This window comes from Aspergillus puulaauensis, chromosome 7, assembly GCF_016861865.1.
Source record: "Aspergillus puulaauensis MK2 DNA, chromosome 7, nearly complete sequence".
Classification (NCBI taxonomy): Eukaryota; Fungi; Ascomycota; class Eurotiomycetes; order Eurotiales; family Aspergillaceae; genus Aspergillus; species Aspergillus puulaauensis.
Genome location: NC_054863.1, coordinates 1,468,347 through 1,488,185, shown reverse-complemented (window position 1 = coordinate 1,488,185; position 19,839 = coordinate 1,468,347). Strand labels below are relative to the sequence as shown.

The 19,839-nt window shown below is 49.7% G+C and overlaps 7 protein-coding genes and 4 non-coding genes across 11 annotated transcripts; 6 read left to right on the top strand and 5 right to left on the bottom strand.

Moving 5' to 3' along the window:
* Positions 1-1,473: 1,473 nt before the first annotated feature.
* APUU_t70005S lies at positions 1,474-1,566 on the bottom strand. Its single transcript has one exon. It is a non-coding gene; the product is annotated as a tRNA-Phe (tRNA).
* A 248-nt stretch (positions 1,567-1,814) lies between these two features.
* Positions 1,815-2,274, bottom strand: APUU_70557S (uncharacterized protein; the record flags this gene model as incomplete). The annotated part of the gene is made up of 2 exons (XM_041695443.1): positions 1,815-1,960; positions 2,046-2,274. The coding sequence occupies 2 exons, from the start codon at positions 2,272-2,274 to the stop codon at positions 1,815-1,817; spliced, it is 375 nt and encodes a 124-aa protein (XP_041561173.1).
* A 672-nt stretch (positions 2,275-2,946) lies between these two features.
* Positions 2,947-3,063, top strand: APUU_t70004A. Its single transcript has one exon. It is a non-coding gene; the product is annotated as a tRNA-Ser (tRNA).
* A 149-nt stretch (positions 3,064-3,212) lies between these two features.
* Positions 3,213-3,312, bottom strand: APUU_t70003S. Its single transcript has one exon. It is a non-coding gene; the product is annotated as a tRNA-Ser (tRNA).
* Positions 3,313-3,875: 563 nt separating this feature from the next.
* APUU_t70002A lies at positions 3,876-3,979 on the top strand. Its single transcript has one exon. It is a non-coding gene; the product is annotated as a tRNA-Ser (tRNA).
* A 152-nt stretch (positions 3,980-4,131) lies between these two features.
* Positions 4,132-6,709, bottom strand: APUU_70556S (uncharacterized protein; the record flags this gene model as incomplete). Its single annotated transcript, XM_041695442.1, has 3 exons — positions 4,132-5,721; positions 5,784-6,170; positions 6,221-6,709. 3 exons carry the CDS (start codon positions 6,707-6,709, stop codon positions 4,132-4,134), a joined length of 2,466 nt encoding a protein of 821 aa, XP_041561172.1.
* A 618-nt stretch (positions 6,710-7,327) lies between these two features.
* TFC1_2 (tau 95 subunit of transcription factor TFIIIC) lies at positions 7,328-8,362 on the top strand (the record flags this gene model as incomplete). The annotated part of the gene is made up of 1 exon (XM_041695441.1): positions 7,328-8,362. One exon carries the CDS (start codon positions 7,328-7,330, stop codon positions 8,360-8,362), a length of 1,035 nt encoding a protein of 344 aa, XP_041561171.1.
* A 377-nt stretch (positions 8,363-8,739) lies between these two features.
* On the top strand, positions 8,740-10,804 carry APUU_70554A (uncharacterized protein; the record flags this gene model as incomplete). Its single annotated transcript, XM_041695440.1, has 2 exons — positions 8,740-10,536; positions 10,592-10,804. 2 exons carry the CDS (start codon positions 8,740-8,742, stop codon positions 10,802-10,804), a joined length of 2,010 nt encoding a protein of 669 aa, XP_041561170.1.
* A 551-nt stretch (positions 10,805-11,355) lies between these two features.
* APUU_70553S (uncharacterized protein) lies at positions 11,356-12,804 on the bottom strand (the record flags this gene model as incomplete). The annotated part of the gene is made up of 5 exons (XM_041695439.1): positions 11,356-11,490; positions 11,539-12,054; positions 12,114-12,266; positions 12,329-12,439; positions 12,490-12,804. The coding sequence occupies 5 exons, from the start codon at positions 12,802-12,804 to the stop codon at positions 11,356-11,358; spliced, it is 1,230 nt and encodes a 409-aa protein (XP_041561169.1).
* Positions 12,805-13,243: 439 nt separating this feature from the next.
* APUU_70552A (uncharacterized protein) lies at positions 13,244-16,295 on the top strand (the record flags this gene model as incomplete). Its single annotated transcript, XM_041695438.1, has 8 exons — positions 13,244-13,378; positions 13,438-13,798; positions 13,842-14,203; positions 14,259-14,922; positions 14,982-15,164; positions 15,220-15,403; positions 15,449-16,094; positions 16,158-16,295. 8 exons carry the CDS (start codon positions 13,244-13,246, stop codon positions 16,293-16,295), a joined length of 2,673 nt encoding a protein of 890 aa, XP_041561168.1.
* A 772-nt stretch (positions 16,296-17,067) lies between these two features.
* Positions 17,068-19,331, top strand: APUU_70551A (Zn(II)2Cys6 transcription factor; the record flags this gene model as incomplete). Its single annotated transcript, XM_041695437.1, has 6 exons — positions 17,068-17,085; positions 17,145-17,168; positions 17,223-17,826; positions 17,875-18,623; positions 18,681-18,931; positions 18,986-19,331. The coding sequence occupies 6 exons, from the start codon at positions 17,068-17,070 to the stop codon at positions 19,329-19,331; spliced, it is 1,992 nt and encodes a 663-aa protein (XP_041561167.1).
* Between the last annotated feature and the right edge of the window lie 508 nt (positions 19,332-19,839).

The window sequence follows — 19,839 nt, the reverse complement described above, 5'->3', positions numbered from 1 at the left end:
TCAGTGACTACCCTGACGCAATATCTAGTACAGTCCGAGATACCAAGAAAAAAAGAAAGAACAGAAAACCAAGCTCATAACTCTAGACAAAATCACCTGATCCAGTTGCTACCAGGCAGACCATAAACCTACAGGTGGCACCGTTCGCATCAGCTCCTCATGCCACCCCATCCTAGCCCAAGAACCAAGAATAAACAAAGAAAGAAAGGCCGCGCAAGCTGTAATCCAAGGAAAGTGTATCCCTACACCTTAAGCTCGAAGAACCGCAGTGCAAGCCACACTAGCCCAGAGAACATAGAGTAGTCTGTCGTACCGAAGAAACAGCGCGATTCCATCAGTATATGGCGTTACGGGGCTCAAGTGACCATGTAGACCTGGGATGAAGGAGCTCCAGATGGAGATATCTGATGCCGCCATGGCGGATTGAGTGACTACAACAACTGACGAAGGGAGAGAAGAATACTGATCAGTTTACCTTACTGTACGAGGGTGGCTTTGCAATTCAAATCTCAAGACCTTGACGTCTATGGTGGAATCAGTCCGTATAGAGCAACATGCAATGTAAGGGTATTTTATACATACGGCAGATCACTTACTGTTCAGGCTAGTCGAGCGGCCCTCCCGCTCCCGCCGGAAGAGCCGGCAGAACCCTAAAAATTGCTGGAATCCAAAATTACTAGTACTTAGTAGTCAGTCTAGTTATGCAAGGTGCACTACTGCATATTGTCATATAATTCTCCGGGGATATTCTGGCGCGTGCCGTGCCGGAAAACTGAGGTCGAGTACTGCATTTGTGTATCTTGTGCAGGAAGAAGCTGGCTCGTATAGTTATGCATGAAACGGGACTCTCACAAGAGCAGTCCTGTTTCTACGGCGTAGACAGTCTCGAGGTTCCCTGGATGTTTGGTACGGCAGGAAGCTCTGGTAGAGCAACATATATCTGCTGCGTGGCGTTATCGATGCAGTACGCTTTCGACACTCAGACTGGCGGACTATCTTGATATACCTGTAAGGATGGGTACGGTGTAGGTATAACTCTATTTTATCTAGCTCTATAGGTAGAAGACAGCCTTTACTATCAGAAAAGACGCAAAGCAGTCTCAAAAGCTACAAAAAAAAGTCCAAACCTTGGGAACATCCTTGACGCTTAATTTCCCGATGCTTGAGACTTGCCGATATCGTCGATATTGCACCAGTTCGGGTCGGTGACGTCCATGGCGATGTTGAGGCCGTAGTCTCAGCTGGTATCCCACGGGGCCGAGAGGCATCATCAATACAACATTGCGATTTGTAGGACCGACCTGACAGCCATCGGCGTGAAGGATTTGAAGTAAACGGTGTACAGTAGACTGAGAGTGAAGGGTTTAGATTTTAGAGTAAGGATGTGGCGATATCCGTACAAGCAAGTCAATTGCCTATGACCCCCGGCCGATCTTCAGACCAGAATTAAAAAGTAAAATAAAAAAAGGTAGATGGGGTCACCCGGGATTGAACCAGGGACCTTTCGATTAAGGATGAGTGAAGTTAAACTTCAGTCGAACGCTACTCCCGCTGAGCTATAACCCCATTTGCTGGGATTCTGGCCAATAATTGACATTCTGAACCAGCACCCCACCGCAGCACCACAATCACCGTATACTCGGAGGATTAGCAAGAAGACCTTGACCCATTCGTCGGCTTCCCGTCAACTCCCGTTATTATAGCCCTGCTGCACCAAAATGCCGTACTTGGAAATACTGGAGAGCGAAATGCTCTCAAAGGCCACGCCCGAGACAGACCCGCTCGCCCCGTAGACTGTCTTGATGCGCGCCGTTCTACTTCTGACTGTTGACCACCTGCGTGTTGGACATGGTTACGTCCTTAACCGTGTTGGATCGGCCGCCGACAGATCCAATCGAGAGGCCGTAGTCGCCATTGCAGTAATCGTTTTTTGAAGGTGATGTGCTGGACACATGAGCATCTACAGCAAGTTATGGAATGAATGAATGGTCGCCCCATCAATAGTGATCAATAGTGATATAAGTACTCCGCCCAACATTAAACACATCGGTATTGTGCCCCTTGCGTCAGATGGTCCGCCTGGATACTGAACCCGTGCACGGGGATATTATAGATCTGCAGCCCCGTACTGCTGGACTTGTTCAGCTTCTGCGCCTTGGAGAGCTTGGGCTTCTTCTTGCCGCCGGTGCCGCCCTTGCCGTCCACCAGCGCGCGCCGTCGCAGTTGATCTTTGCGCCCCGAGGATTGCCTCACAGTGATGACGGTCCGGTCCATTATTTGTATCCGGAGGTGGTTTAGCCTTCAATTACCCTGTTAGTACGGTAGCGCCGGTCTTGAGCCGGTTAGTTCGAGTCTCACCCGCTGAAACGGCAATGTTCTTTATGGTGATGGTCGAGCAAGAGGACCGGCCTTTGCTGCAGAGGCTGAGGTGAAGGTACACGAGGAGCGAGCCTCGAGATCCGCCGGGGCGGCCACGAAAGACGGAAGAAAATGCATGTCAATGAGCGACTAGGGCTGCCTACTATCATAGTAAACACGGCCCTGGCAGAATGCGGATAAAAGGACACAGCAGGAACCTCGAGAGATAATGCCGGGCTTGGACTAGACATGACCTGGGTTAGGTATCTATGAAATGTTTGAGCAAAGCACCTTCATTGAAAGTTGAGTATATTTAGTATGATGTAAAAAAATATTGATCACCTCTGGCACTGCACTGCCAAAATATCTATCTGCACCCACGACAACACTGATAAATACAGTCGAAACCATAAAATCTTACTAACCTACCTAACAACAGACAGATGCCTACTGTAAAAATCGGTAGAACCGAGGCATAACAATTGTATGCATGCCGCATAGAAGGGCCCTGACACTTGACACTTTTCCCAAAGCGGCAGAAATGTTCCTAGACATAAGTCGTAATTGGGAAATCTTAGTTTCAGTGGGGGCACTATGGCGGAGTGGCCTAACGCGGCGCCCTGCTATGTCACTACCATCACTGATGGCTCTGCAATAGTTTAGGCGTTCCCTTCGGGGGCGTGAGTTCGAATCTCACTGGTGTCGCATTTTTATTTTTATCTTGCGATAAAACTTTCAGTAAAGTATATATAATACACCCTCCATGCACCAACAAAAACCATGATGTCCCTTCAGACAAGGTGCTCTTGGGGTATAATTTGAAAGTAAGTAAAAAAAAAACACCACAAAAAGAACGACACCTGTGAGATTCGAACTCACGCTCCCGAAGGAAATGCCTAGGCTTACATGTAATGTATAGCAGGGCACCGCGTTAGGCCACTCCGCCAAAGTGCCAATGTGCTGACATAACATCAACCTTTGGTAACCTATTTACCACCTGGAGGTGGGCGACGTGAGCGGTCTCCCACACTTTTTGCAGAGCAACAAGACACTTCAAAAAAGGAACCAATGTTACCCGGGCGATGCTTGCCATACCATTGTACCACCTCAAAAAAAAAAAAAAAAAAGACGAGAGACACGGGACTATGTCATCACAAACCAGGCCGTGTTATGCCACATTTGCTGGTAAATTTCAGTTTGAGACTAATTTGTTGTGGAGCTTTCGATTGCATCGGCCATCCCGTCCCAAGGAACATGCTAGCGCCATGCAGTCCTTTTAATTTTTAATGCAGATTCTTTCCATTAATAGCTTGACAACGCCGAGGGTCTTACAATGCGCTGACCGTAGGAATACTGCCATTTTCATTTAATGATCTGCTGCAAAAATGACACCAAATCGCTAGACCATGTTGGTTCAGCATCGCCATGTTCTGTAGAACACTCGTTGAGTTTTGTGTGGGATGTAAAGCGATCGACCTCCTTAATCTACCAGTCGACGGTTAAACTTCGACGAACAAGGCACTTTGGCGGAGTGGCCTAACGCGGTGCCCTGCTATACCCACTACGTGTGTAAGCCCAGGCATTTCCTTCGGGAGCGTGAGTTCGAATCTCACAGGTGTCGTTTTTTTTTATATATCCACTTTGAAAATCTTTTGGGTTTAACAGCGATAGATGGATGGATTATTAGCTTAGCTATTAATTACCCTGGCCAATTAATGGTGTGTGCTATGCTCAAATCAACATTTTGCTTTGTCGATAGAAACAGGTCACTCATTACAACTGTACAAGAGTCCTGACGATCGTAGCCATTGCCTCAGTGTCATATAAAGCAGTATGGTATTCTCCGCCAGACACCCCACTTCCGCCGAAAAATTCGTGAACCGACTCAAGCGTCGTTGAGAGAAGGCTGGGGAATAGCTTTCCGCAAAGGCCTCCGACGTTGATTGACTGAAAATTCTCATGACCTTTATGAGAGACCTTATCCTGGATTAACTCTTCGCCCCCAGTCAAGATCCTGAGGAAACACTGCATATCTTGGGCGGCGTACCAAGATAATATCTTGATATAATCTGGGTTATATCCGCAGACTTTGATGATCTGGTCCCTTACCTGGAGTGGCGTCTCTCCGTTTGTATTAAGACCCCCATAGCACCTTATGAAAACAGTCCCCATCATCCCGTGCTTCTGCGATACATAAGAGGATGTCGCACCCATAAATTCTTGCATGGACATATCGTAATGGATATTCCCTTGGTATAGCAGCTTCCCGTCCAGTTGTCTGATTGCAAGCTGTAGTGGTATTGGCGAATATCTCTTCGGCATTGATATGTACTCGAAATCAACGATCCAAGTCTTCTCAGGTCGCTCATATAGTGATTTTAGTTCATGCAGGATGGCGCGAGATTCATCTGTCATATTTATCTCGCGGTTCTGACTGTGATATGCCGGCTGCTTTAGTGGTTCGGCAGGATTCATCACATAGTTGATGAGCGACTCGGAATGGTGACGGCAGTAGAAGGATACAGGGGCGTCCTGTGGCTCTGGGCAGCTGTAGTACATGCACCTTTTCTTGTCATTGATACGTTCTGGGTGCTTTTTGGCACCTAGATTCAATGACTTTACGAGATTCCTGCGAAATTCGCGATCGCGGGTGGTAGAGGCACCCTGCTTGAGTGTCTCCTCGATAGATTCTAGCTTCAATTTCTTGTACGAGGGTGCTTCAGAAACCTCCAGGTCACCAAAGAACTGAGACAGGACCGTATCTTCAGAAACCTGGGGAATGAGAAAGAGGTGATCAAGTGAAACAATCTGAAGAGGCTGGACCACTGGGACGGCGAAGGCCACCAGAGGAGCCTTTGTGACAATAGCATCAACCACCGATTCCACATCTGTGTATTTCCCGTATATGGGAGTTAAGGTGTCTCCTGAGCGATAGCTCGAATGTAGAATGGTGCTATAGAGAGTCCATGTTGGGGAGAAACGGCGAGGTCTCCAGGAATCAGATCTCAAGAAGAGCATTTCGACGTCTTGGATGTGCAGCACCGGACTCAACCGAAATTTTTCAAGTATGGCTTGGGACTTTTGATAGAATTCCTGCGAGTATTTGATTGCGTACTCTCTCTCGTCGTTCCTTTGCCGTTTTCGCGTCTTGCATTTTAGGATCTCATAGTCCATAGTCCAGCCCTGGAGTAGGAGTGTATCTGGGACTACTTCATGCTTGACTGAACCTCTCAGGCAGAGCGATAGAGGCAGCAGGATTTCAGCGTCTGTTTTAAGAAGTAGCTTTATGGCCCAGTGTGGAGGCGCACCGTCGAAGGGCTCGTCGTAGTCGAACCCGATTCGGACCGGAATGGCAGACTTAAGCTATACAAAAGTGTTAGGGAACGTTCTTTTCACAATAGAGGTTGGGGTAGCTGATAAGCTACCTTATCACTGGCGGCGACCAGATACTCGCATATAAGACTGACACAAGCCCCCAGTTCTTTATAACAGGGTGTGCATCTTGTCAAACCAGGTTGTCGAAGAGTATAGCGAGGCGCAAGATGGTATAATAGAGAGTTGACATTCTGGACTGTTAATCTTTGAATTCCTGGGTTATTTCCTAGAGAACTTTCCAGACAAGGGGCAGCAGCTTCGATAATAGATTGCCGGGACAGTATCTCTGAGTCCAAGCTAGGTTCACGAGGATGCCCGGGATGCAAAGTATCTTCCGCATGTCCGAGAAATCTATAAGCACCTGCAAAACTCTCGATCTTACCGCGACGCCCGCCTTCGATGCCTACGAACGGCACCGGATGAGTGATGGGATGCAACTAGGCTCTGTTAGTATACGATCGGTGATCGAAGAAACGTTCGGGTATACCTTGCAAAGATCCGTTCCTTTTACGTATTTCTTTGCAAAAAGTTGCCCTGGTGTTAGTCTGAGAAAGGGATAATTCCCAGACATGAATCGCTCTGGCATGGGAGTAGATGAATATCTTTCGCCATCATCTCTGGAATTTCCGTGTTTCATGGAAGTAATTCTTGCTTCCTCGTTAATCCACCTCTCCAATGTATATTTGCTGATATGAAGTATTTCGGACGCGCTGGCAGTCGAAATGTTGCGTTCTTCGCCTGTCTGGGGATTGATATGCGCATGTGTCCGGTAGAACTCGATAGCAGCTAACCGCTCTTCCCTTGAGAATATTTTCAATGTGCGCTTATGGAGATGATTCGCCAGTTGTTTGTTGCCAATGCTGTCAATAATTGCCTGCTGCTCTTTTGTGAGAGTTTCACTTTGACTAGAGCTGCTGGAGTAAACATCGCCTTCCACTAGAGCCAGGCTCGAAGATCGACTTTTGCTGTCTTCCATGGTAGTGAGTTGGTGTTGAAGTAAAAAGGAAGATAGAAGAAAAGAAAAAAGAAAAAAGAGAAGAAAAAAGCCTCGTTTATTGATCTACCTAGGCTGTTTGCTTCTTCACTGCTAGGATAACGTGCTGGCTGTATTCGCCCATGAACTCGCTAGATACATAACAACAGTTTATCTTGCCAGGATAAGCAGATGTCTCTTACTAGGGAAACAAAAGAATATAATATCTGTACATGTTGACACTAGCGATAAGCGAGACTACTTGTGTAACTAAGATGCCGGTGTCTTTAGTCGTGATGCAAACGGTGAAGCGGGCATCTTGACCCTTACCGTGATGGTGGTGAATCCACCTTCTTCATTTCTTTACGACTTACAGCTATATATTATTGGGATAGAATGGCTACATAGATTATCTCACCTAGGTATTTATTCACTTATTCATTCATGTTAGGTTTCACATGGCTTCTGTGTCAGAAATTCCTTTTATATGTCCCCCCAAACTAAGCTCAGTGCTGCCTGCTCGTTGGACAGTAAGTGATAATATTCTCAGTCAACATCCCAGAAAATTAATACTTAATCGAAATTCATAAAGCTGCCATTATACCCTCAGGATAGCCAAGTATGCCGCCTCGAATCCCAAACAAAACATCCCAGGTGGCGAAGAGACAAGATGGGGATGCCGATTTCCATCAGAGTCGGAGGAATATGCGGGACACAAGTGTGCTCAAAACTCAAGAAAGCGACGGCAACGAGACGTCACGATGGGCCGAGAACGGGCCTGCTGCAGGCGAGATGCAGTCGTTGAAGGAAGAGAAAAGAAACAGTGATGGAGCGGAGTTTGCTGTATACGGAAAGGATATCGCGTTTACGGGAACAATCGTGAGCATGGGACGGAAAACCGTTCCACAAAGGACAAATCTCATCAAAGCCAAGCACAGAATTGATTCCCGACTGGGTGTAACCGCGCATGAGATACAGCAGCTCCTGCATCACCGGCCTGTGGTAACTGTCAGGGTATTGCTGGACTGGATGGGTTCTGTGAGTCGGGCTGATATCGAACGAGCTCTACCGCTATGCGGGTACATGTTCAAGGATGGGCCCTGGAAAAAAGCATTGATCAAATTTGGTGTTGACCCAAGGTCTAGCCCCGAGTTCCGGCATTATCAAACGGTCACGATGGAGATGGATTTCGACCCCATTGTCGAACGTGGAAAACATGACCGGACGAAGAGCGGAGAGCTCGTCTTCCCGCAATTTCTCAAAGGGGATGATAATATTCCTCATGTCTTCGGTGGAACGAAGTTCGTGCCAGACAATAACGCCTGGCAGATCTGTGATATTAGCGACTCCCTTTTACGGCGTATTGTGTCGACAAATGATGTTTGCTCGGGAGTAGACCATATGGACGGGTTCTTCTGGAACGGAACAATGGCGAAATTAGAAGTGATCATGCGCGACAAGCTTGTATGCATTCGGGACGGTGGTACCCCTAATGATGCGGACTACGAGTGCCTTTTGTCTTTCCCAGACAAATACAAACCACCAACAGGGCGTGATTATGACAGGTATGGCTTGGATTTTGGAGAGAAATATACCCAGAAGCAGGTTTATCTGAGAGGCCAGATAGTGAGAAGGGCGAGAAGAAGTGCGCCCTGAGGAGATGTCAGGACGCTTCCAAGCTTTACTAGGTTGCTCATTTTTAGAATAGAAAAAGGCTGTTCCCAGCAAAGAATCCATTTACACATTTGGAGTTAATACTGGGTACTGTCAATTCAAGATTAAGTTATCTCCTTCTCGTGCCGTACAAATTGATTGTATGCTTCAGCGAGAGGGGCACTGGTTATTAAATTCACAAATCAGCAGCGGTTGGGTTATACAAGGAAGACATGTATTACAATGTTTGCTTGCTGACCCGGCCTGCAGATGCTCATGACCCCTCATCTGCCATTCTTATAGACCAGCGAGAGCTCCCATCCTCCCCAGCCCCAAACCACAAAGTGAACAAGCCAGCCCATCATTTAGAAGACGCAAACATGCCCCAAACCCAACTAGGCCACGTCCCCTCTCTATTCCCGCACATCAAAGACGAATGGTGGAAGGACTCGTATGATGAGATCTTCCTCTGGACCGACGGCGACTGCGTCGAGGACCCAGCCCTAACAGACGCCGAATGCACCACCCTCCTCCAGCTCCCCAAAGTCAGCGCCCTCTTCGCCGCCACAAATTCTCCCAATGCCGATGTCACCACCAACTCTTCCGGCATAGGCATACAAGTCCTCGACCTCTGCTGCGGCCAGGGCAGACACACAAACACCCTCGCCGCCCAATTCCCCTTCGCCACCTTCCACGGTCTCGACCAAAGCACCTACCTCCTCGACCTCGCACGCCAGCGCGCAAAGAACGAGAACGTCGACCGCAACACGCTGTATACAACCGGCGACGCCCGCGCTATCCCCGCACCGAACGGGTCCTACGACCTTGTTTTCCTCCTGGGGAATTCCTTCGGTCATGGATCCCACGATGATGACCGGAGACTCCTCCGGGAGACGGCGCGCGTGCTTAAACCGGATGGGGTCTTTGTTATTGATTTCGTGGATGGGGGGTGGATGCGTGAGAATGTATCTGCGGCTGCATGGGAGTGGTTAAATAGTGACCGCTTTATACCAGCGCCGGGGCGACATGGGGGTAAGAATAAAGATGAGGAGGAGAGGAAACTCGTCGCCCTGCGCGAGCGCGAGCTCTCACCGGATAAGAAGCGCCTTGCGAGTCGGGAGATTGTGGTTGATTTGGCGGCGCCGCGCGTGTACCAGGATCTGTTTTATGCGGTGCAGCTTTATGATGGGGTTGAGATGGAGGGGATGTTTGGGGAGGTTGGATTGCGGATGTTAGAGGGGATCGGCATTACCACGTCTACATCTGAGGATGCTTCTGCTGGTGCTCGTGCTGGTGCAGGTGCAGCTGGGGATCAGGGGATGATGGGCCATAGACAGCTTCTTGTTGCGTGGAAGGACTCTTCGTCTCTGTCTACGTCTCCGCCTGCTGCGTGTGTTGATCCCCAGGATGCGGATACGTATGTTCATCCGCATATCACACTAGACTACGAAGAGGGCAAGGGACGTCTTCTCCGTGCGACGGCGGCAATAGATGCTGACACGGTTGTGATTGCTGATGCGCCGTATGCGATCGTCCCCACTGTGCCGCCGGATAGCAACGAAGCCCTAATCTGCAGTAACCTGCTGTGTCGACGACGGGTGCCGCAGGACGCAGAGGGGGTCCGCTGTGCTGATAACTGCATCAACGATGTTATCTGGTGTAACAGCCACTGTCGGAAGATAGACCAGGCACGGCATGACTTTGAATGTGCATGGTTGAAGAAATACGGGACTCGGCTCCGCCAGGAAGAAGGGGAGGAGGACTTCGCTATGCTCTGGATTATTGCCCGGATGCTCGCTGGTCGGGATCTAGAGCTGAGAATCAAATCTACTAACCCCGACTCGCAGCAGGACAAGCTTGACCTGCCATGGAGCAACCGGTTCAAGCGCGGCTGGGATGCTGGAATCGACAACCTACTAGGCAACCGTGAACGCTGGCCGCAGGAAAGACTGCAGCACTGGGCGGATCTTGTCGAACGATATCTAAGCGATGAAGACCAACCAGGCCTGTTGAGCCCAGACGACGTCCTAACTCTCATCTGCAAAGAAGAAACAAATACCTTCGGCCTGTATACCGTCAACACCGGTCCTCCAGAGACCCAGAAAGAACGGGGCGCTTCGTACGGTCTAGCTTGCTATCCTCGAGCTACAATTTGTAATCACTCTTGTCTTCCAAATGTAAGTTTCTCATTCCAGCCTGGGGGTATTGATTAAGCTAAGAACAGCCTTAAAGCTTAAACACGGCCCTGACGACCGCGGCCGGATGGTTATGACCACGACGCGCGATATCGCTGCCGGAGAGGAATGCTTTATTGCGTACATTGATCTGTCGGTGCATAAGAGTCTCGAGGCGAGGCAGAAGCGGATTATGCATTATTTTACGTTCTCCTGTGTTTGCGACCGTTGTTTACAAGAGCGAGCCGAGACTGACATAGACAGATCTTAGAGGCTATATCCTAAAGCGGCATACCTATCTCGAAGAGGCTGGTTCCGGTTTGAATTCTGTGATCCTGTTCGTAAAGTTCCCTTTTGTTACAGATTAAGAAAGGAGGGTATGCCAATCCCACCCCTGCATTCCAGTGAACGATCGCGACTCAACAGGAGGTGGCAATTCCACTGCTCATTCCGGGCGTCGATCAGTTCGGGACGATTGGGTTCAGATCCGAAGAATTACCGTCTGTATATTGTCTACTCAATACTGTTGTGGTGGACAGAGTAGTTCGTATATCGGCTCTTTGTGGTTTACGGTCAGTGATGTTCTGGAAATGTTCTAATCTGACAGAAAATGTTCTGCCGGTAAGCTGACAGCTTGGCTTTGTCTCGCTAGTAAGAAAGAAGAAATGGCGTTAAGCATAGCGGCTAAAAATAGCCGGCATTGTATAGCCCTTGCATGAATCTATACAAATTACAAATTATTCATTGATTAATTTACCAATTTGTATCATTCATTGAAATAGATCATAATTCATTTCCGATTTGTATATACATATCATAGTCCTACACCCCACTCAACCCCTCCAGCTCCTTCTCCCTGTACTCCGGCGCCGGCACCTCCATGTCAATCCCAGGAGGCAGCGAAGAACCCCCAAGCGAGACAACGTGAACAGGGAACTGGAACTCGACTATCCGTATCTACAAATAGTTAGTTTAGCCAATATAGTAAGATAGTAAGAAACTCACGTTACTCCCCCCAAATGAAACCCCCAGCCGGACCTCCAATCTATAGCCGCGACGGATATTACACGTCTCGAACGTCGGTGCCAGAAAGGGCGGAATGAGATATCGGCCCCATAGACTCCTATCCAGGCTGAAGACCAGTTCCTCCCCATTCCCCCCGCCGCTATCTCGAATCTCAGGCACAAACGGTTGTTGCAGATTCGCCATTGTCTGCACGACCCACGACCGGGTGTGCGATTCCGAGTGTCCCTTGGCGCGCACCTCGGTTGTTTCGAAGAGCATGGACTGGAAGTCGTGGAGATAGATGTCGTCGCTGTTGATGTTGGTGAGTTCCACGGAGAGCGGGATTGGGTTGTTGAGCACGAGGAACGGGCCGTTGAGGAGCTTTGCGCTGGCCTCGCAGATTGATGAAGGCTCCGTACCTCCTGCGCTGGAGGTGATTCTCCTCGTTTCTGTTTGGATTTGCGTATTTGAGGGGAGAGTTGTGGTGGGTTGAGAGTAGATGTTTATGTCCCGGGTCTGTTCGTGTTAGTTCAAACACGGTAAGGTTAACACACTCGAGTTAACGCAGGACTTACAGCTTTGCGACCGCCATGGAGGAGACCGCGGCCGTTTCGGCGGACTGTTGCTTCGAGGACGTATTTGATTTCCTCTGGGGACGATTTGTCGCCTGTGGATGGTGGCAGTTGCGACCGTTTGCTTGTCCTGTGGTGTTGCGTCGTCTGGGGCAGCTAGTCCAGTAGTCTAATTAGGGCACGCCCATAAACCGAAAACCAATCGTGAATTAACCCACCTTGATTGAGAATGCAAAGACATGCTCTCCTGGAGGTAGAGTGACATTTTTGCAGGTAAAAGAGTTGGCGCATTTACTAGGCGGGAACAGCTGCTCGGATGTATTGAAGAGCTGTCCGAATTAACATACATCCTTTTTTTAATACCATTAAAAAGACATACCTGATGCGACTCGGTCAGTCGACCAGAGTGCACTCTCGACGTCGCGGACCCCGATAGCCTGATTGCGACCGTGGCGATGTCGAGCTGCGAGTCGGAGGCGAGAACGACCTGGCCCGCGACGGCATCTGCAGAAGACTCCTTGCAGAGGTGGATGCGGACGTCCATGCAGGGAGAAGCCCCAAGGAAGCGGTCCACTTGCGACAGCATGGAATTGGAGCGACGGGCTTTTAGCCAGGCTGAAGCGTGGAAGAGGAGGCTAAGGAACAGCATCCTGGCGTGTGTATTTGTAGTGAGGCCATGTCCGGCTGTGCGCATATCAGCGTCAACTCAGCTCAACTCAGCTACCGGAGAGCTACTAAAGTCAATCGGGATAGATAGTCGGGATAGAACAGAAAGCAGACATGGATGATTGAGATGGATTCGAGGTGATATATCTGACGCTGGATGTGGTCGGCATAACGAGAGCGATTCTGCTCCACAGTCTGCGATCGTCGAGCCTGGACTGACGCACACATCAGATCGCGCCCTGTTGCTAAGAATAAGCTGGCGTCATCAAGTCAATCACTGACTGTTCCGTTGCAATGTCACGAAATGTCTGACCCTTTGTCTCATCCGCTGATTATTGGGTCCACGTGGAGTGCTTTTGTTGCCTGCCCTCTCGCTCTCACTCTCACTCTCACATCTCCATCTCCATCTCACATTTCTCTCGCTTCTCCCTCCCTCCTCTCACCACCTCTCCCTCTCCCCCGACAAGATGGATCGAGGCTTCGATGAATCCCATCCTCTGCGCTCCTACGAGCCTCTGGACGAGGATGCCCAATATGTCCACCGTCAAGAATACCGCCCCCAGGAATACCAACCCCAAGAATACGCTCACCCGGAAGACCCTGTGAGCTCCCCGCCCGTCTCGTCTCATCCCAATCCCGTCCACCAAACTGATATTTTTAGTCCATGTTTCACAGCAGCAATGAACCTCCCTACCATCTCGCCCCGTCGCCGTCTTCGTTTCCCGATCCCCTTCGCCCGCCCTCAACCTCGTCCTGGCAGTCCGGATTTAACCCTCAAAACCCCCAGGAAATGGCCTACCTGAATCCCGCGCCCACGCCCGGCTCCGAGAGGAGCAGCGTTACTTCCTGGCAGCGTCGCCAGACGGGTGGTCTGCGCCGTTATCCAACCCGAAGAGTTAAATTGGTCAAGGGCACTGTCTTGAGCGTTGACCATCCGGTTCCAAGTGCCGTCCTCAACTCGGTCGAGCCGCAGTACCGAGAGACCGGGGCCTCAAGTCCCGAGGAATTCACCCATTTGCGATGTATGTAAACGAAGAAAATTAGTGGCTCATTCTGACAATTTAGATACTGCGGCAACCTGCGATCCCGACGACTTCACCCTGCGGAATGGCTACAACCTCCGTGCCTCCATGTACAACCGGTACACCGAACTTCTCATCGCGATTACATACTACAACGAAGACCGGATCCTCACTGCCCGCACCCTCCACGGTGTCATGCAGAATGTCCGCGACATTGTCAACCTGAAAAGAACCCAGTTCTGGAACAAGGGAGGCCCGGCGTGGCAGAAGATCGTCGTCTGCCTGGTCTTTGACGGAATCAGCCCCTGCGACAAAGAGACCCTCGACTTGCTGGCAACTATAGGGATCTACCAGGATGGAATCATGAAACACGACATCGACGGGAAAGACACGGAAGCGCATATTGTTCGTGACGTCGTCACCCCAACTACTTGAGAAGACTAACCTAACTATGGCCTAGTTCGAGTACACTACTCAATTGTCGATCACGCCGTCATTGCAACTGGTCCGCCCGCAAAGCGGCGATCCATCGAATCTCCCGCCCGTACAGATGATCTTCTGCCTGAAGCAGAAAAACAGCAAAAAGATCAATTCCCATCGCTGGCTGTTCAACGCCTTTGGACGGATCCTGAACCCAGAAGTATGTATTTTGATCGATGCCGGAACGAAACCAGGCCATAAATCGCTTCTTGCGCTCTGGGAGGGCTTCTATAACAACAAGAACCTTGGTGGTGCATGCGGTGAGATTCACGCTCTGCTCGGTCCGCGCTGGAACAAGCTCGCGAATCCGCTGGTCGCGGCGCAGAACTTTGAATACAAAATCTCGAATATCCTCGACAAACCGCTCGAGAGTTCGTTCGGATATGTCAGTGTCTTGCCCGGTGCGTTCTCTGCTTACCGCTACCGGGCCATCATGGGCCGGCCGTTGGAGCAATACTTCCACGGTGACCACACGCTGTCGAAGAGACTGGGGAAGAAGGGTATTGAGGGAATGAATATCTTCAAGAAGAACATGTTCTTGGCCGAGGATCGTATTCTGTGCTTCGAGCTTGTCGCAAAGGCAGGCCAGAAGTGGACATTGACTTATGTCAAAGCGTCCAAGGGAGAGACTGACGTTCCAGAGGGTATGTCTGGTTTTTTATTTTTTATTTTTTTTATTTTTTTTTTGATCTAACGAAAATAGCACCCCCCGAGTTCCTCAGTCAAAGACGACGATGGCTCAACGGTTCGTTTGCTGCGAGTCTGTACGCGGTCATGCACTTTTCGCGCATCTACAGGAGTGGTCATAATTTGATCCGGTTGTTCTTTTTGCATGTGCAGTTGATTTATAACATCTGCCAGCTTATCATGACATGGTTTTCTTTGGGTATGTGCCTTTATAACTCCGCTTTTATAAACCGATTCGGTGCTAATGATTGAAGCATCGTACTGGCTCACCACCTCGGTTATCTTGGATATTGTCGGGACACCGAGTCCAACGAACCACGAAAAAGGCTGGCCGTTTGGAAACGACGCCACGCCCATCGTCAACAACGTTGTCAAGATCCTGTACCTGGTGTTCCTCATGCACCAATTCTTCCTCGCCCTCGGAAACAGACCTAAGGGGTAAGACTGCCCGTGCCATACTTTTGGACTAGCTAACAACAACAGTGCGCAAGTACCGTACATCCTCTCCTTCGGTTACTTCGCCGTCGTGCAGCTGTACATCCTCGTCGACTCCTTCTACCTCGTCGCTCAGGCCTTTAGTGGCGGCAACATCGACCTCGACTTCGACAATGGCGCCGGCGGCTTCATCGCCTCCTTCTTCACCTCCACCACCGGTCTTGTCCTCCTCGCCCTCGCTTCCACCTACGGAACCTACTTCATCGGCAGCCTTCTCTACCTCGACCCCTGGCACCTCGTCACCTCCTCCTGGGCCTACTTCCTCGGCATGCCGTCCACAATCAACGTCCTCAACGTCTACGCCTTCTGCAACTGGCACGACGTCTCGTGGGGAACAAAGGGATCCGACAACGCTGCATCCTCGCTGCCCTCAGCCCAGACCAAGGGCGCCGACGGCGCAAAGGGCAACTTCGTCGAGGAACTCGACAAGCCGCAGGCCGATATCGACACCGAGTTCGAACAGACCGTCCGTCGCGCGCTCGCGGAGTACAAGGAGCCCCCGCCCGATAAGAATGTGTCGCTGGATGACTCGTACAAGACTTTCCGTACGAACTTGATCTTGCTCTGGACGCTGAGCAATTCGCTGCTTGTGCTGTTGGTTACGAATGCCGGTATCAGGACATTGTGTTTGACTGTAAGTTTCTATACTATTATATAGTGACCCTTTATTTCTATTTCGGCTGCTAACTGAGCCCAGTCTGAATCCACAAACCGCACGGCGTGGTACTTCAAGGTCCTGCTGTTGGCCACATCCGCCTTGTCCATTTTCCGCTTCACGGGCGCGCTGTGGTTCCTCGGCAAGACCGGGTTGTTGTGTTGTTTCAGACGGCGCTGATTCAACGCCTGCTTTACTCCTGCCTTCTTACGTATCTGCATTGCGTGGGTTATGTGTCGGTATCACATCAGTGACTTCTCTTGAATTTGTTTTGTTTTCTTCGCTTTTCTGTTTTAATATCTAATCTCGTGCTTGGATTGGATGGGATGGATGGATGGATGCATAATGCACACTGCACCTTCCATAATGAAAATGGAATGGAATGGAAATTTGCTTGTTTCATAGTTACTTATTTTAGCACTACTCTGGTAGGATGTACATTACCTGAACTTACAAGTATCTGTCTTGCCCATGGATAACAAGCATCCGGAACCCACGGAACCCGAATAACTCAATATCTCAAAAATCAAGATGTTCAATTGTTAAAAAACTGAAACCTGTTTCTAAAAATGGATCCCCGCAATAGATTAAAGCAGTGGACAGACTGTGATTGGCAGGCTGGATCTCCAGAGTGAGGGCGCAGTTCTGCACCGGTGGACTTGGCGGGATTTTGACTTTTTTTTGGGTCTTTCCTTTTTTTCTTTTTCCATATATGCTTGTGGATGTTGGATGGCACTTTGCTTTATGGGTGCGTGGTGTGTTGAGGATTTATAGATATTATCGCTCTGCTTCTTTTTTTCTTTCTTTTGGTTATATATATGGTTGATGTACAATTGTTCTGTATCCAGACCCCACCACCTGGTCCTGTCAGACTACATACAATTTCCGCCCGGAGATCCCCGAGGTAGGGCTGGTTAGTAGTGAACAGTAACTAGGTACTGAAGTATTAACCATGTCAGCGCGGCGTGTGGTATGTCAACCCTTTATACTTTTATACATTTAATTGTTAATATCTAACCCAATGAACAGTGCGACGCATGCCATTCACGCAAGGTACGACATACAAGCTATCAACCCAATTCCACTATTTCAAGCTAAACGAAACAGGTACGATGCGACAGAAACGATCCCTGCGGGAACTGTCTAGACCAGAGTTCTGTCTGCACGAGGAGTCGGGGGATGAGGAGGCATCCGAAGAGGGATTTACAGAGTCAAAGACAGAGTCAGAGACAGAGTTATGGAAGTTCTCTTGTTCTTGCTCCGAGAGCGAGTCCTGGCCCTTCTTATCGTCCTGGTGCTGTTGGGGTTGAACCGTATCAAGATACAGGTCTACGGCAACAGCAACAGACTGAATCTGAATTTGAGCTTGGATTTGAACCGGAATCTGGGGATGGGGTTGGGCTGGATTTGTTTGATGAGCAGCAATTCATGCTCTTGAATCATTTTGACTTGGATTTTAGTATGAATATGAATATGAACGTGGGATACAGCTGGATGGAGATTGTCCCGCTGACAGAGGACCAGATGATTCGGCGGGTCCACACATCGCAGGATATTACCTGGAGTATAGAGAGACGACAGGCCTTGGAGTCTGCGTTGTCGGTTGCTGGGAGGGTTCTGGGGAGTATGGAGCAGAGCCAGGGCACGGAGACTGGAGTTGGTGTTGAGCGACATATTCCCTCGTTGGAGTTGTTGTATTGGATGTTGAATGGTATAATACCCCCTGTCTAGGAGGTTATATGGATGCTAATTATTACAGACATTGGAAGCCCTAAATTCGGCTCCTTCATCTCCGACTACTTCAGACACGTCAGCAAAGACTCCCTCAAACACATGGGTCTATCCCTGATATCAAATACCGCGACACCCCCAGACTCAACACTCTACACCGTCTGCGTCAACTCGCTCGCATTCAAGTTCCTAAATGCAACACTTGGGACTGCCCAGGACGACGACGACGAACTAACCCAGAACCTCCGCCACAGCGCCCTTCTCTACCGCGAGACCGCAAAAGCCGCATTGAAGGAGATACCACTAATAACCAAGCCCTCTCTCCACCTTCTCCAAGCCCTACTATGTGGCATTTTCCTACACCAGGGCTCCGGCGACACGAATACCTGCCGCGAGCTAACAAAGACCGCGTGCCGCGTATGCATGGATATCGGGCTATACCCTGGTGTCGCTGATCTCCAATCCGTCACCGAGGCAGAGTACTACTGCTTCATGTGGTGCTACAAGCTGGACCGGAACTACGCGTGGAAATCTGGGGGAGCGAGGATACTCACTATAGATGCGGATCCTGAGATTATCAGTCCTTCCACAGCACCGAATATCTCCGCTTCGGAACTTATTCTTATTAACCTGGACCTAGCGAAAGTCCAAGACGCGATGATTCCCTTCTTGAATGATCCGGCTAGAGCGGCGAGGGAGGACATATTCAACCTGGAATATGGTACCGGGACAGGCCTTTTGAGGACGATGGAGCGGATTCGTCGGGATATCGACCAGGTACAGCCACAACCAAAGGCATTTCTTCTTCAGGCTCCGATATTCATTCTATTCTAGATAAGAGATCCTTCTCCAAAATGGACAGGGCTCGATCCAGCCAGCGAAATCGCAACCCTCGACTTTGCCTACCACTGCATCCTCACCAATCTCCTACATCTGCGCCAGCTCGCCCTCAGCAATACCCATGCTCAAGCGCAGATATTAACGCCTGTAGAGACGTATCTTGATTCCGCGCGCCGAGGACTCCAGGCCCTCATCGCCCTCTGCGCATCTGACGATAGACGGAAGACGGTTGCATATTTGCACTGGTAACCAGCCACCCACTTACTTACCTAGGTAACCACCACTAATATAAGAGATAGGACTCTACTATACTACCCCATAACAGCATACATAGCGCTATTCTACAACGCCGTGGCAACCTCACACAGCGGCGACTTCGCCATACTAACGACCGTCGCGAGATGCCTGGCAAAGACAGGGTCCCTGAGTCCGCGTGTTGCGGCCATGCAGGGTCTATTTCAGGAGTTTGTGTTGCTTTGCCGGGGGGTTTTTCTTGATGTCAGTCTCGATGTAGGGAATGATATGGGGTCGGTCTCTTTGCCTTCTGGTTTGGGTGTGGGAGTGGATATGGGTGGCAGTGTGCCGTTGGATGGAGAGCCAGGGGCTGAATGGGGGTTTGGTGCTTTGACGGAATTGGAAGATTAGAAGATCTTTACGATGTACGATATTGATGCTGTATTGTATTACTTCTGGTGTTTGCTGGAGACATAGCTAGCCCTAATCCCGATAACACTGTGCGTTGTCTACCACCAATAACAGCCAATACAATATAAACCGAACTACTTTGTAGAAACGATAGATATAGTCCGTAAATATCAATCCATTTATCCCACCGCTAAATGCTCAGCCCAATCTCACATGCAAGTCTGCAAGTCAGCCCCGAGTAAACCCTAAAACAAACACGCTCCAATCCACGCCGCACAGACCCAACAGCACAGCCAGCAACAGTTCAACCAGCCGCATTAGCGCACTCACAAGCAGTTCGCTAACGACACCGCTAGCCAGAACCGTAACCAGAACCGTGTCTGCAAATGGCTGCTGGACCCTGCCAACATCGCCAAGTTGTAGCGAAGGCGGCTCGCTTATACGCAGCCAGGGCCGGAGTATTACTGGCCTGGTTGGCAATGCTGATCCATTGCATTGAATGGCTCAT